This window comes from Poecile atricapillus, chromosome 2, assembly GCF_030490865.1.
Source record: "Poecile atricapillus isolate bPoeAtr1 chromosome 2, bPoeAtr1.hap1, whole genome shotgun sequence".
Lineage (NCBI taxonomy): Eukaryota > Metazoa > Chordata > Aves > Passeriformes > Paridae > Poecile > Poecile atricapillus.
In genome coordinates, this window is record NC_081250.1 from 44,316,938 (window position 1) to 44,330,551 (window position 13,614).

The 13,614-nt window shown below is 40.4% G+C and overlaps 1 protein-coding gene across 6 annotated transcripts in view; it reads left to right on the forward strand.

Moving 5' to 3' along the window:
* The window catches only part of FYCO1 (FYVE and coiled-coil domain autophagy adaptor 1), a 47,857-nt gene that overhangs the window by 9,437 nt on the left and 24,806 nt on the right, over positions 1 to 13,614 (forward strand). For 5 of the 6 annotated variants that reach the window (XM_058830318.1, XM_058830322.1, XM_058830321.1 and 2 more), the window contains exons 3-10: positions 1,361 to 1,467; positions 2,564 to 2,689; positions 6,335 to 6,441; positions 7,308 to 7,451; positions 8,180 to 8,273; positions 8,683 to 11,313; positions 12,183 to 12,275; positions 13,306 to 13,424. In XM_058830318.1, the coding sequence (XP_058686301.1) occupies positions 1,361 to 1,467; positions 2,564 to 2,689; positions 6,335 to 6,441; positions 7,308 to 7,451; positions 8,180 to 8,273; positions 8,683 to 11,313; positions 12,183 to 12,275; positions 13,306 to 13,424 (3,421 nt within the window). The remainder of the gene's footprint in view (positions 1 to 1,360; positions 1,468 to 2,563; positions 2,690 to 6,334; positions 6,442 to 7,307; positions 7,452 to 8,179; positions 8,274 to 8,682; positions 11,314 to 12,182; positions 12,276 to 13,305; positions 13,425 to 13,614) is intronic. The other variant, XM_058830323.1, reaches the window with a different exon arrangement.

The window sequence follows — 13,614 nt, forward strand, 5'->3', positions numbered from 1 at the left end:
CATAATTCAAGGTGTGCAGTGTGACTGGCTTTTTTTGTTAGATAAGTGCTGTGCCTTCTGCAGGACCTGAATTTTTAACCTCTGTAAATGTAAACATACAAGAAAAGAAATAAGTTTCACAATTCAAAGAAAGGTATGTGTGAGGTGTGCATTGTGAACTAGTGCTTCATTGGCATGCATAGAGCTGTGCTGCTACAGGACTTCATATGAAGTTAGGAGAAACGGCCTAAAACTCAGCCTTCCTTAATGGGAAGCTGGCGTGGAGTTGATGCTACTGTGGGTAGGGGGAAAAGCCAGGAGGCCAAACCTAGCTGGGAAAGGAGACTCAGAGGAGGGGTGCTGAAGAATTATGCCTGCTGTTCTTGCTGCAGTGGAACCTGTCCTCCACTAGAAGTAGCCAACCTCATTTTCAGCAGTTCTGTTGCAGGCAGAATTGGTATCAGATTCATAACAGTTTTTCTGCTCTCTTTCTCTCTAATCAGCTGCCTCTACCAAGATTTTGATATTTTTCCTTTTAATTTTTATTAAATAAAAGGTATATGCACCAAAGCTGAAAATCTAGATCTTCATGTAACAAAAAAGGAGATCTATGTGACTACTAACAGGAAGAAATTTTAATTTGCAGAAGATTATTGAGTGGGACTGGGAGCTAAAGCTCACTCAGTCACATGAAATAAGACCAAGAGGAAAGCAAGCTCAAAATCAGTAATTTCTGATGCTGACAAGTACATCCTTTTGGAGCTAGAATGTCCAGGGGGACAATAGAGACTTGAGATTTCACCCACTATGGGTGTACATTTCAGAGAAGAGGAATTGCTATATGCTTATTTTTTATGTAAATTATTTTTTCATTTGTGTCTGTAACCAGCACAAACTGAACCTTCCTGAATAAAGCATGGAGAAGATAAATGTGCTGACTGAACGACTGTTCTCGTGTTACTGATCCCCTTTAGCAGATTACATGCTTTGTCCTTTCTAATCAGAATTCTGTTTGTCCTGTGGCAATACCTTAATGTCCACATGAGACAGCAAAAAGTTATTTCTCTTCCCTCTGCTGAGGTAGCAATTAGCAATTGTCTGTTAGCTGGGTTTGCTAAGTGTCAGAAGTGCTAGGTATGTTTTTAAAAAGAAATAATCCATAGAACAGATTGACACAGTTTGAACTCATGTTTTCTTATAGGTGGTCTCAAATTGCAAGCTTGTCAGTCATTTTTCTCATACTATCCTTAAGACATTTCAGCTAAAAGAAGAAGAGTCCACATGCAGAATGTCCATGCAGAAAGCATTTATTTAGTTGTTTATGGATTCAGTGCTATATGTCCATTGAATTAGTTAACTATTTTGGTGTCTTGTTTTAAAGATGCAGTGACTGAATTAAGTAAAGAATTTAAAGAAGGAGGTGAACCGATCACAGATGACAGTGTAAACTTGCAAAAATTCTCCTACAAGCTTGAATACCTTTTACAGGTAAGAAGTAATTTGAGTCATTTGTAATCCACCAGTAAAGCTCGGCCTTATTTTCTCTTGCTGACTCTTCAGCATGTGGGGCTTAACTCAAATAATCATAAATTGATTGAGTTGGCTCTCTCTTTCTATTTTATTCTGGTGTGTGTAATAGGAGAACTGAAATATGTGCTGTCTATTATACTTAATTCAAGTGAAAATAAATGTAATGAAAAGGCAGTGCTGGAAGTTTGACTGAGGAATCTCAGGCATTTCTTTATTAATCTGAAAGATCTGAGCTTGACTTTAAAAATATATCTTACTAAATTATCCTGAAAAAACTGTGTTAATGATACCTTGACATTTTAATGCAAAAAAAATACTGCATGTGAGTAGTTTATAAAATTTTCAGCAATTTTGCTTTGGAAAGTTGTTTTTATTGTGTGGAAGGCTTAAGGCAAAAGGCTGATTTTTAATCTGGAGGGCAGCTTTTTGCCCACCATTAAGGTTTAAGTGAAAGAGGACACTGCTGGGCAAACTGAAGTTCAGTTTGCATAGTGTGGTGTCCGCATATACCATAATCATGTCACTGATTGCAACAAATGCTAATCTAGCCTTAATCTAGGCAAGGGTGTTTGAATGGGGTTGCAGAGCAGAAACTGAAAAATCCTTTTGTATTTGAATAGTGCAAGGTGCAGTCCATACCCTTGCTGCATTGCTGCTCTGAACATGATTTAGCTAGAGCAGGTTTTTCTGGTACATACATGTGTGCTACTGCCACACTTAATTGAAGGTCTCTCAGCAAGAGGTTGTTAGTGCCTTGCTCTTGAACAGCTGCTGAATCTGCTGCCAGTCTTTGTCTCAGGAGTTTTGAATGGATATCTGTATTTTAAACAGACCCAGAGCATTATTATCTCTTACTGTCAGTTAAGAAGCTTTTGTAACTTCTGGATTGCATCAGTACAGTGCAGTGTCTCTTTCCTTTGTGAATGCATTGGCTAAAGCTAAGAGGAGTCATGAAAGCACATGCTGGTGGGAGTGGAACAGGATTCCAAGTAGCTATATATAAGTATATTTCCATTTAAATTTTGCTCATTTTATTTTGTTTTCCTGCTTTAAGTTTGACCAGAAAGAAAAAAGCACATTGCTGGGGAGCAGAAAAGACTACTGGGATTATTTCTGCGACTGTCTGGCAAAAATCAAAGGAGCTAATGATGGAATCCGCTTTGTCAAGTCTATTACAGAAGTAAGTATATCAGTTAAGCATCAGAATATGTGGTTTATGTTTTGCCATGTTTTTTTAGAGAGCAGTTGCAACAAACAAAAAAAACCAAAAACCTGCTTTTAATATACAGAAAATACTTGGGGATTTTTTTGAAAATAATTTTCACATAAAGTGTCAAAATGCAGAATTACCTCTTTTACTAGGGCACTAAATTATGTGGGATTAGGAAGCCTGATTTCTGTTTCAAAGGCCACTTACACAAGTGAATGGACCTGTTTGTCTCTGGTTGTGGCCTGCATTTTCATAAGCTTAGTGCCATTTTCTCTAAAAATAAATGAAAAATTAAGTCAAGGGTAGAGTGTGCCATCTTCAGCAAAGCTTATGGCAGGATCTGGCTCTAAGTGTAAGATGAAAGACTTACCATATTTGACTTTTCTTAACAGTTTTTTAATTGGTCTATAGAGTTGAGGAGGACTGACTGAGAGCAGCAATTTCATCTTCTGTCTGAACTCTCTTCCTCTGTGTGAAATAGCATGATGAAATGACTGGGGATGATTGTTATTATTCCCTTGGGTAAACTGTCAGGAGCAGCACAAAAAGGCTTGTTCCTGTTAGATTTAGATTACTAATAAAAGCTTAATCTTGTAAAAACCACATTATGTCTTCAGCTCAATGCATGGGTGAAATAAAAGCTGTGAGAATCTTGCAGTGTTGATCCTGTCTGAGTCTTCAGAATTGTTTGAAGAAGATTTTCCTAGTGAGTATGAGGCAGTGTTGTCGTGGTGCTGGCCAGCATTGTCCTGATGCTCACTTCCATTATCTGTGAGCAGTGCTAACTTAAATAAACAAGTTACTGTTTACAGCAGATTTTCCTATTCTCTTGGGAATTCTTCCACAGCAGCTCTAGATAGTGTGGTTTTGATCCACCTGAAAGAGAACCATGATACTGCAGCAGAGGCAGGCTCTGGGTTCCCTACCTTTCTTTTTTCTCTTCTCAACCTTGACAGTTAAATTTTGCTGTTTCAAGATGAACAATTCAAGGAAGGGCTCCAGTTTGTTTTACCAGTGGGAAGGAAAAGAGGGGAGAGGCACAGAAATTTGGGTTGGATTTCCCACTACAGGACAGCTAGAGAAGTAAGGACAGTAGCTGCTGCTGCTGGAAGAATCCTTTGACTACAGATGATGGGCCCTAAATTGTCAGTAGCAGGAGCCACTCAGATTTATCTGCAAAGGTGGCTGTGCTGTAGCCTTCAGCACTCTGTGGTTTGTGGTATCACCTGTCTACTGCCACATGTAAAGACTGCTCTGCTTTTTCCTTCTTCAGTACCTCTGGCCGTTAAATTGTTAGCACAGCATCAGAAATTATAATTTGGAAGCAGGATATTTTTTACTTCAGTTTATGTGCAGCCATAGAAATTATCTTCTGGAAGGCTTCTTTAATCTTTATTAAATTGTGGTTTAGAAATATAAACTCTTAAAAAAAGAATCAGTGATCTATTTCAGGTAACTGAGATGGCAGACTTGGGCCTGGAAGTTAAATGACACATGGCACAAATATATGTTTGTTATTCCCCCATTCATTACAGGTAGAAATCAGCAGCAAATTTTTGAATCTGGCTGGATAGAACATAAAGGTTTCCAAATGTCCTTTTTTTGCTTACTGAACAATATTAGTTGACTTTCAAATGTGGAAATGAACAAAAAGGAAAGAGTAATAGCAGTTAACTTAAAGAGCAGTCAAACATTCAACAGCATAAATGCCTCTTCTGCTCTGCTTGCAGTGCTTCCAATATTAGAGTGCATGATATGCTAGTGAGATGGAGCAAGGAAGCAAATAAGAATACCCTGGAAACTTGTTATCTGTTAATTAAGCAGAGGGCCTTATTCTTGAGAGCTGTGGGTGAGCAGTGAGTTCTGGTCATTCCCCTTTCCCTTTCAAAAGGTGGTTATGCTGAATACACATCCTTCCAAATCTTTACAGTCATACGCTGCACCTTAGCTACAGTGTTTGCTGTCAATATAGGAACATTGTCAATGTTCCAGACACTCTGCCTCCCTGATTTCTAGCAGGGAGCCAGCAGGAGGTGGCAAGATTTTGTTTCCTAGTAAAATAGCCTTTAGCTACTTGTAGCTGAATATATGTAAATATTTTCCTTCAGTTCTATCATGTACCTTTGTTTTGGTCTCTCCACATTGCTTACAGAAAGTATAGCAATTTAAATTGATAAACCAATGGGAATAAGGTTACTATTAATTCTGTGGCTTCCAGGGTTTGGGGTTTTTTTTTGAAAGATAGTAACTAAATATTCCTAGTTAGGGAAAAAACACTTGTAAGCTGCTGTGCACAGAGTAGGGATAGCATCTCCCTGAAGAAATATTCAGATCTGCAGGGTGAATGAGGGTGAAAACCACATGGTAAATGAAATTTGCATTTTCTGGGAAACTTAGTGTGCTTAGGGACCATGGTATTTTCCACTTTGTATCCTGTAGAATTCAAATAAAAAATCAGTAAAAAGTGTTGCTTCCTTTGTTTCACATTTCATTCAGGTTCCATTTATAAGGAACATTTTTATATGTAGTGAGTTACTGAGCTAAATGAGGACCCTTTGTTACTTCAGAGCAGAAGCCCAGTAACAGCAGTAACAGGGAAGCTGAGGGTATTGCTCTCACTTCACTATAGTGGAATACTTATTGGCAGGAAAGAAAGCTTGTGTGGCCCTTGAGCCTTATTTCACACTAACCTTTCAAGCAAAGTTTATAGTGACCTACAAATTTGTGCCTCACCCTCTGTAGTATTTGTCTTGTCTTCTATTTTAAATCATAAATGTGTTTTCTTTGTTAGTTTGATGAGAAGTTAGGTGAGAAATTCTTTCATCACACTCCTTTTCCATTCCTAAATTGGTTACTGACTGATGGGAAGAAGAAATGAAACACAACTATTCACTGTTTCACTATTTTGCAGGACAGAAAATAGTTCAGATTAAAAAATAAAGTATAAATTTTTCAAGTCAATACTTATAAAAAAAATCAGCACTGAGCTTTGTGATCCCCCTTACATTGATTGAACAGCTGTCTTCATAAAAAGATCCATTAATTTTGGTCATGCAGCTGTTCTTGGTCGGAATAAAGAATTAGATTTTAATCAAATTTACAGCTAAGTATTAAGGAAGGCTTTTTGCATTGTCTGGGGTTACTCTGTCCCTGGGGATGTATATTTGTATATGTGTACATCATTGTTCTATGACTAAATCTGTCCTAAAGCTCTTCCAGCTGTGGCCATACACATCTTCAGTAACTTAAGCAGTCACTTCTGCCTTTGCTGGGCACATTGAGATTTGCCTTATATTTTAAATTGTCCTTAGTACAGTCTGTGCTCAGGTACTCCATATATTATATGATTCATTGGTCCTGTGGTGCCTTTCATATTATTATAAAGTGGACAACAGCCAGCTGTAGAAACAAATTCATCATTCTGAAAAGATTCCACCCAATGACAGGCTTAGGAAGTGTTTCTCAGTGGCAGTTCTTACTGGCTTCCTTTACAACTTTTTCCTTTACAGTGGCTTATTGGGAGTATTTTTGTGTTGCTTTGTAGGCTGTTCTGGCCATGTCTACATGGTTACAAATTATATTTAACTTTCTTTTCTTGTGGTTTCTCTCTTCCAGCTACGAACCTCTCTTGGAAAAGGAAGAGCATTTCTTCGTTATTCCCTGGTTCACCAAAGGCTAGCAGACACCTTGCAGCAATGTTTTATGAACACCAAAGTGACCAGGTGAATAGCAAGTGCTTTTTTAACTAATGGGTGTTTGCTCAGTGTGTTCAAGCAACATCACCTAGTAGCTAATGAAAGAAATTGAAATGCTTCCAAGTGTTTGGCTTGGAGAGGTGGTAATAGGATATGAAGGATCATAGACCTTTTGGCCTGGGTCACTGGTTCATACCTATCTTGGGCTTGTAAAGATTGAAAGTTATTATAGCTTAATATGTGTGGAGTGGGTTGTGCTGATGCTTCTTTACATCAGTTTCAAGGTTGATGTATTTATAAGTATTGAAGACCCTGGGTTTGATGGGCTATTCATCCTGAGAGAGGATTAATTTGGATGTGTTGCACAAAGCCTCAGAAAGCATTTGCATATATCTGTGGATAGTCACACAGAGGAGTAACTTGCCCCTGGCCAAGAAATTCCAAAGATGGTTTGTGTTTGGTTGGAGGGACACTGCTAGGGCTTTAAGAAAAAGACAGCTATTTTCACAATGTAGTTACTTCTGGATAATGCTTTCTGTTCCTCATTTTTGATATATTAAATGTGTGTTTTAGGTATTTGTGGTGTGATTGTCCAGTGTATAGCAAATATTTTGCATTGTCAGTGATTTGCCCAAGCACTAGAGGAAAAAATATTTTGTGCAGGGTCTCCTTTAAAGATATTTATGAGGGATTAATTAAGTTTGTTTAATTTCATTGACATTGAAGGGATGGGATCTTTTTTGGTGGATCTGGTTGTTTTCATTTGTGTTTAGAATACTGTATCATGGTTTTTCTGAGGTGGAGTGAATAATGATTTAGGGTTTTTTTTGTAAGAGAAACTGCTGCTTCCCTTTTGCTTATGAGTGACTACTTCTCTTTTGTTTGTTTTCAAGTGACTGGTACTATGCCAGAAGTCCATTTCTGAATTCCAAGATGAGTTCTGACATTGTGGGTCAACTGTATGAGCTCACTGATGTTCAGTTTGACTTGGCATCAAGAGGCTATGATTTAGATGCTGCTTGGCCAGCATTTGCCAGGTAAAATGGAGCTACGTTGTGATTTTGTATTAACAAGGACATAAAACACCTCTCTGCTAAAGGATCTGTAAAAGCTTCTGCTTTTGAGGGTAGGAATATTTGTGTTTGAGCAGGTATATGCTTTTTCCATGTAATTAATCCATGACCAAATTATCCTGTTTCTCCTTCAGTATACTGAGCAGCAGTGATCAGAGATTATGCTCTGTAATATGGCACTTCCATAGCTGCAGTTTAGTCCCAAATCCCAGTCTCATCCGTACAGGTGCAGGAAGAAATCTCCTTAGCTTCCTCTGTTTCAAGAGCTGAGACATGTAGTGACTGCACAGCCAAGCAGTGTGCTTCACTTGCAGCTGTGGTGATCCCACCTACAAGGGGGGATAACAAAAACTACCGGGTCTGGTTCAGGTCCATTTGGATCAATGGGGGTTTCCTAGGGCCCTTTGCTGCCACCATCAGGTTGAGCCGCTGCCACGCAGCAGTACAATTCCTTAGAGCAAGGCTGCGCTGGTTCTTGTGGATGAGGGAAGTGACATCACCTATTAGAGGTGCCTTGGATATCCCTGTCTTATATTTCGTCAACTTCAGTGGTCGCTGGCCGAGACAGAAGGTGCAGTTATGTCCTTTTTTATGTGGTAGTTACCACTAGATAAATCGTACATATACAAGTAGAAGGAGACGTATATGTGCTTAGACTTACCTTAGATACTGTTTCTCTATGTGATCAACAGGAGGACTCTGTCCTCACTTGGATCTTCAGCATATTTATGGAAGCCCCCAAGTCGCAGTTCCAGCATGAGCAGTTTAGTGAGCAATTATTTGCAGGTAAGCAAATTGCAAATAAATGTTTATATGTCATGATAGGTCTTTGGTTAACATAGTTCCAGAGAACTTAATAGTTTTATTATGGTTACGAGTCTTATAATCTAAACTGCAAAAAGCATTTTTAATTAAAAGTAAAGGGAATTGTCTGTCAGCTGCTTCAACTTAACATGCAAATCTTGTAAAAGAAAAAATATATGTTCAGAAGGCTACCTGCAGATAGGTATGTTTTCATTTATCATTTAGGAAAACAAGCCCCATTTCCTACAAATTGGTATCTTGTATTGCTATGAAGGCAACATACAATTTCACTGTACCTTAAGAACCTGAACTTTCTCTCATTTGAGCACAGCATTTAAATGATTATTTAATGCTACTTAAACTTTCTGATTTTCCCCTTCTGTTCATTTAGGCACAAGAGTTTCCTTCCAGCCCTGATGTAAATAACTCACTAAATGTTGAACACCTTGAAGGCTATGAAGAGATGCGTTTAGAACTTGACCAGGCTGAGCTGAGGCAGAGGGAACTTCAAGATCGTATTCACCAGCTAGAAATTGAAAACCAGGAGCTCCAGGCAGCTGTCAGCCTTCAAAAAGAACAAGTACAGGTAGAAAAGGAGAAGAGCAATAACTACAGTGAGGAGAACTCCCGGCTGACAAGGATGATCACAGAGTTACAGAAGCAATGTGAGATCTCACACTCCACTCAGAGCACTGTCCATGACCTGCAGAAGTGTCTACAGTCACTGGAACTGAGTGCAGCGGAGCTGCAGAAGGAACATTCAATAAAGGTGGACCAGCTGTTGACCAGCAAGGAAGATTGTGCCTCAGAATTGCAGGTTTCAAATCAGGAGCTGGAAGCCTCTAGGGCTTTGATGGCTGTGAAGGATCTTTGCATTGATGAACTCAAAGCCAAGCTGAGTTCCACAGAACAGAGGAACCTCAACCTCCTTGCAAAAGTTGATGCTGCCTTGGACCAAAAGGGACAGCAAGCCACAGCCCAGTATGACTCTGCTGTACAAATACAGGCACTGTTAGAGAAGCTTCAGGAGATGGAAAAGGAAAAGGCAGATATGCAAAGACTCAGTGATGAACATGCATCTCAGCTGAAGGCAGCAAGGGAGGAGCTGCTGCTGAAAGAGCAGGCACAGAAGGAACTGGAATCCAGATACAGTAGCCTCACTGCTAACTCCAAAGAAGAGAGTGAAAAGCTGACTGGGAGCCTGGAGACCATGGCAAAGGAAAAGGATGCACTTCAGAAGGCCCTGACTCTGAAAGGAAAGGAAGTGGCTGAGCTCCAGACCCAGGTAATGGGGTCGCTGGCTCAGGTGGGTTCACTGGAAAAAAAACTTGAGGAAGCCAGGAAGGAAAAAGAGAAACTTGAGGAGGAGTATGGTAGGAGGGAAGGAGCACTGAAACAGGAATCCCAGTCGCAAGCAGAGCAACTTGAACAACAGGAGGGTCGCTTAACAAAGGTGAGTCAGACTGTGTGTAGCCTTCAGGAGCAAAACCGGAAACTCATGTCTGAGAAGGAGCATCTCGGGCAGAAAGTCAAGGAGCTGGAGGAGCAGATGGAGCAGCAAAACTCTGCAGTGAGTGAATTGGATGAGGAGAGCAGAAAACTGAAAGCAGAGAATGAGAATTTGCAACAGTCTAAGAAGAAGATGGAAGAGAAGCTGAAAAATCTGGAAGCTTCTAAAGCTTCCCTAGAAGCTGATGTAGCCAGGTTGAGAGCCTCTGAGAAGCAACTTCAAAGTGAGATAGATGATGCCCTGGTGTCAGTTGATGAAAAAGAGAAGAAGCTTCGGGGTGAGAACAAACAGCTTGATGAAGACTTGCAGAATGCCAGGAGGCGAGGCCAAATTCTAGAGGAGAGGCTGGAGGCTCTGAACTCAGAATATGAAGAACTAAAGCAGAGGGAAGAGACCTCCAAGGAGTGTTATGCCTCACTTGAAGCACAGCTGAAGAGTGCCAAACAGCATAGTTTACAAATGGAAAAAAGCTTGGACACCTTAAAGGAAAGCAAAGAGTGTCTCCAGTCACAGCTCACAGAGAAGGAAGTAGAACTGCAGGGCATGGAGAGCCAATGTCAGCAGCTAAGAGCAGAATCTGAAAGATACAGGAAGAAAGCAGAGACTCTTGAGATAGAAAAGCTCAGTGTTGAAAAGACATGCCTTCATCAGACAAAACTTATAGAATCTCTCACATCAGAAAAGGAATCTGTGGAAAAACAGCAGCTACAGCAGGCAGCATCCCTGGAGAAGGAGGCAAAAGATCTGGCTTTCAGAATGAGCATGAGTGAAGAGCAGCTGGAGGTCAGCCGAGGTGAGGTGTCCAGGCTGCAGGCAGAAGTCCTTGATCTGCGAGTCAAGCTTCAGCAGGCCACCGATGAGAGAGAGAGGATGAGAAGTGAGCTGGCAGTCGCCGAGGCTGTCTCAAGTGAGCAGAAGACGCTTGTCCAGCAGCTGAAAGAGCAGAGTGAGTCTCTCAACAGAAATCATGTGCAAGAGCTGGTGCAATGTAAAGAAAGGGAAGAAAAGCTGAAAAAAGAGCAGGAGAGAACAGCCCATCAAAAAGCTGAGCTGGAAAGTAATTTGATGAACCTAAAGGAAGAGCTGTCTAAGGTTAAGCAGTATTTGGAAAATGCTAGAGTGGAAAACGAAGAAAATAAAGATCTCCTCCACAGGACAAACACTGATATGGCTGAACTTGGTATTCAGATTTGTGCCTTGACCTCTGAAAAGGTAGATGCAGAAGAGCAGTTGGCCCAGGCCACAGAAAGGTTCAAAGAATTGGAAGAACAGGCAGCAGAGCAACAGGAGAAGCTGAAACTTGACATCTCTAATCTCAGAGAGGAGAACAAGAGCCTGCAAGAGAAATTAGAGGAGGCTCAAATGTGTGCCGCAGCTGTCCCAAGTCTGCAATTGCAGCTGGAGACAATAAAGAAACAGGCACAGAGTTTCCAAGAGACCAGCCAAGAAGAGCTGTCTGCAATAAAATTTCAAATGAGCACAGAGATTCTAAATTATCAGACAAAATTCAAGGTAAATTAATTATTATAGCTGAGGGAGCTGCTTTACCATCTGCTGCATGAAATCCTGAGGTTTGTGTGGGTCAGGCTCTGAGACTAACATGCAACTAGCTTTAGCCTGGGAATCTGAAAATGTCTCTGTGCTCATGACCTAGGCCTCTCTGAGGTAAAATAACTCTTCAGACTTTTATGGACATGTGTAGTGGAGAGGCCAGGTGATACAGAAAAGCAAGTCAATACTCATGAAGGTGATGATTTCATACATTGGTACTGAAGGTGGCATCTGCTGTCCCTCTGGTCACAGCTGTGGTTGTTTCCTCTTTTTGTAGGAACATTACAAGACCTGTTCCTCACACCTGTAACACTGCTCCTAAGAACTGATTTTGATGAAAGGAATCTTAAACTGAGACCAGTTGCTTTTGCATTTAATTCCCTCATATGTTTTTGCTTTCAGCTGCTCAAGGTAGCGGCTGGGAAGATCAAAGTTTTGCTTTCAAAAAAGCATGAGTCAGCCTTGTGTATATGAAACAGCACACCTAAAGGCTGAAAATTTCATTGTGTTTGCTGTACCATTCTGATAAAATGTCTAAGATTGCTGGTTGATCAGAAGCTTATGCCACTGCATGGGTTTGACCTTCTTTTTGTTGAGAATTGCAACAGCCTATGCAAAATAACAGTAAAACACAGTTTATGTGCCTCCATAAAGTGAGTTTGCTTGATTCCAAGAGTTGCATGTCTTTTTAGCTGTCTTTCATGAGCCAGTGGCACTGCATTTATCCCATGCATGGCAATAAGAGCACTCATAATTCACAGCTGGGAGCTTTGCAAGTGATGGGGTGGCTGCTGGAGGATTATTAACTACTGGCTCAATCTCTCTGCCAGGCTGTCAATGAGGAGTGTGGGAAAGTAAGAGAGCAACTTCAGGAGCAGAAGCGACAACAGCATGCAGTGGAGGAAGAGATTACAGAGTTACAAGTAGGTGCTTGATCTGAATTAAAACCAGAGGTGTTTGTGTCAGCAGGCATTAGTGTTACAACTGGGAAGGCAAGCAGTATTTCTGATGACTGGCTGTGAGTCTGAGAATGCCCTTGTGTAGGTAAAGGTGCTGCAGACAAAATACTGGGCAGCTGACAGCCACTGAAGCAGAGATTGTGAAAAACATGATGTCACTTAGGATTTGTCCTGCCTTTAAAGCTGGTCAGGTTTTATGTAAGACCTGGCTGTGTGTTCTGTTCTTAAATGGGGGTGTGGGTTTAAGATGTGTCTTTCTTAGGCCCTGCATTCCCGTACAGCCACACGTGTAGGTCCATCAATTCGCAGGTTGAAAAGGGCACTGAATTAGAGAATTGATATGGCTGAGAAATAACCCAGCCAGAAAAAACCCAGAATTTTTACAATAAGTTCATCAAACAGTTGAGTTAGAAGGGTCATACTGAGCTGTAAGGAATCTGGAAAGACGAAAGTTAAGATTACTGGATGTGGCCTTGCCTGCTAGGATAAATATGTACCTTTAGATGCAATTAGGTATGTTCCCTGAGGACTCCAACTTTGGCAGACTTCTCTGGAGAGTCTAGCTGTGAAAGAAGTTGGGTTGTTTTTGATTGTTCTTCATATTGCATATGATCTTATTAAACAATATTTTCCTCCTATTTAATTTTTCTCATTTGAAGCTTTTAGGTGGTGAAAAACTTTCAGGGTGTATTCTTTTGCCATTATTTTTGGAAAAATTTTCTTGATAAGGAGGCAAAAGCTCAACTGACATAGACTAACAAGAATTACAGGCTTAACACTGTCTTATTTTAGCGTGTATCCCTTATTCAGTGTGACAGAAGTAATCAGTCACTAGTACACAACTAATTACTGCCTGCTTATACAATAATATCTTAATCAGTTGTTTGGCTGTAACTGATTCTTTTAAAACATTGTTAGCTGTCTTGGTAATTGTCCTGTGCATGGTAAAGTCTTGTTTTTATATGTAAGGACATACAGTAATTCATTTTACTAGGCTGCAAACACGAATTTGTGTAGAAAGCTGGATGAAGCAAGAGAGCAGCTGTCAGAATCAGAATCTGCTCGGCTGCAGAAGGAAGAGGAAGTGACTTCTCTTAGAGAACTTGTGGAAAGGTGAGAGTTTGGGTTCTTTACAGAAACTTCTATTTTGTAGCAATAAAAGCAAGGGGACAATAATCAAAACATATTGAAAATTGCCATAGTTTATGAAGTACCATATGCCACAGGATTTATATAGAACAAATAGCACACGGGCACTGGGAGGGAATATCAGATTGGCAGATGAGAAACATGGAAATTATCC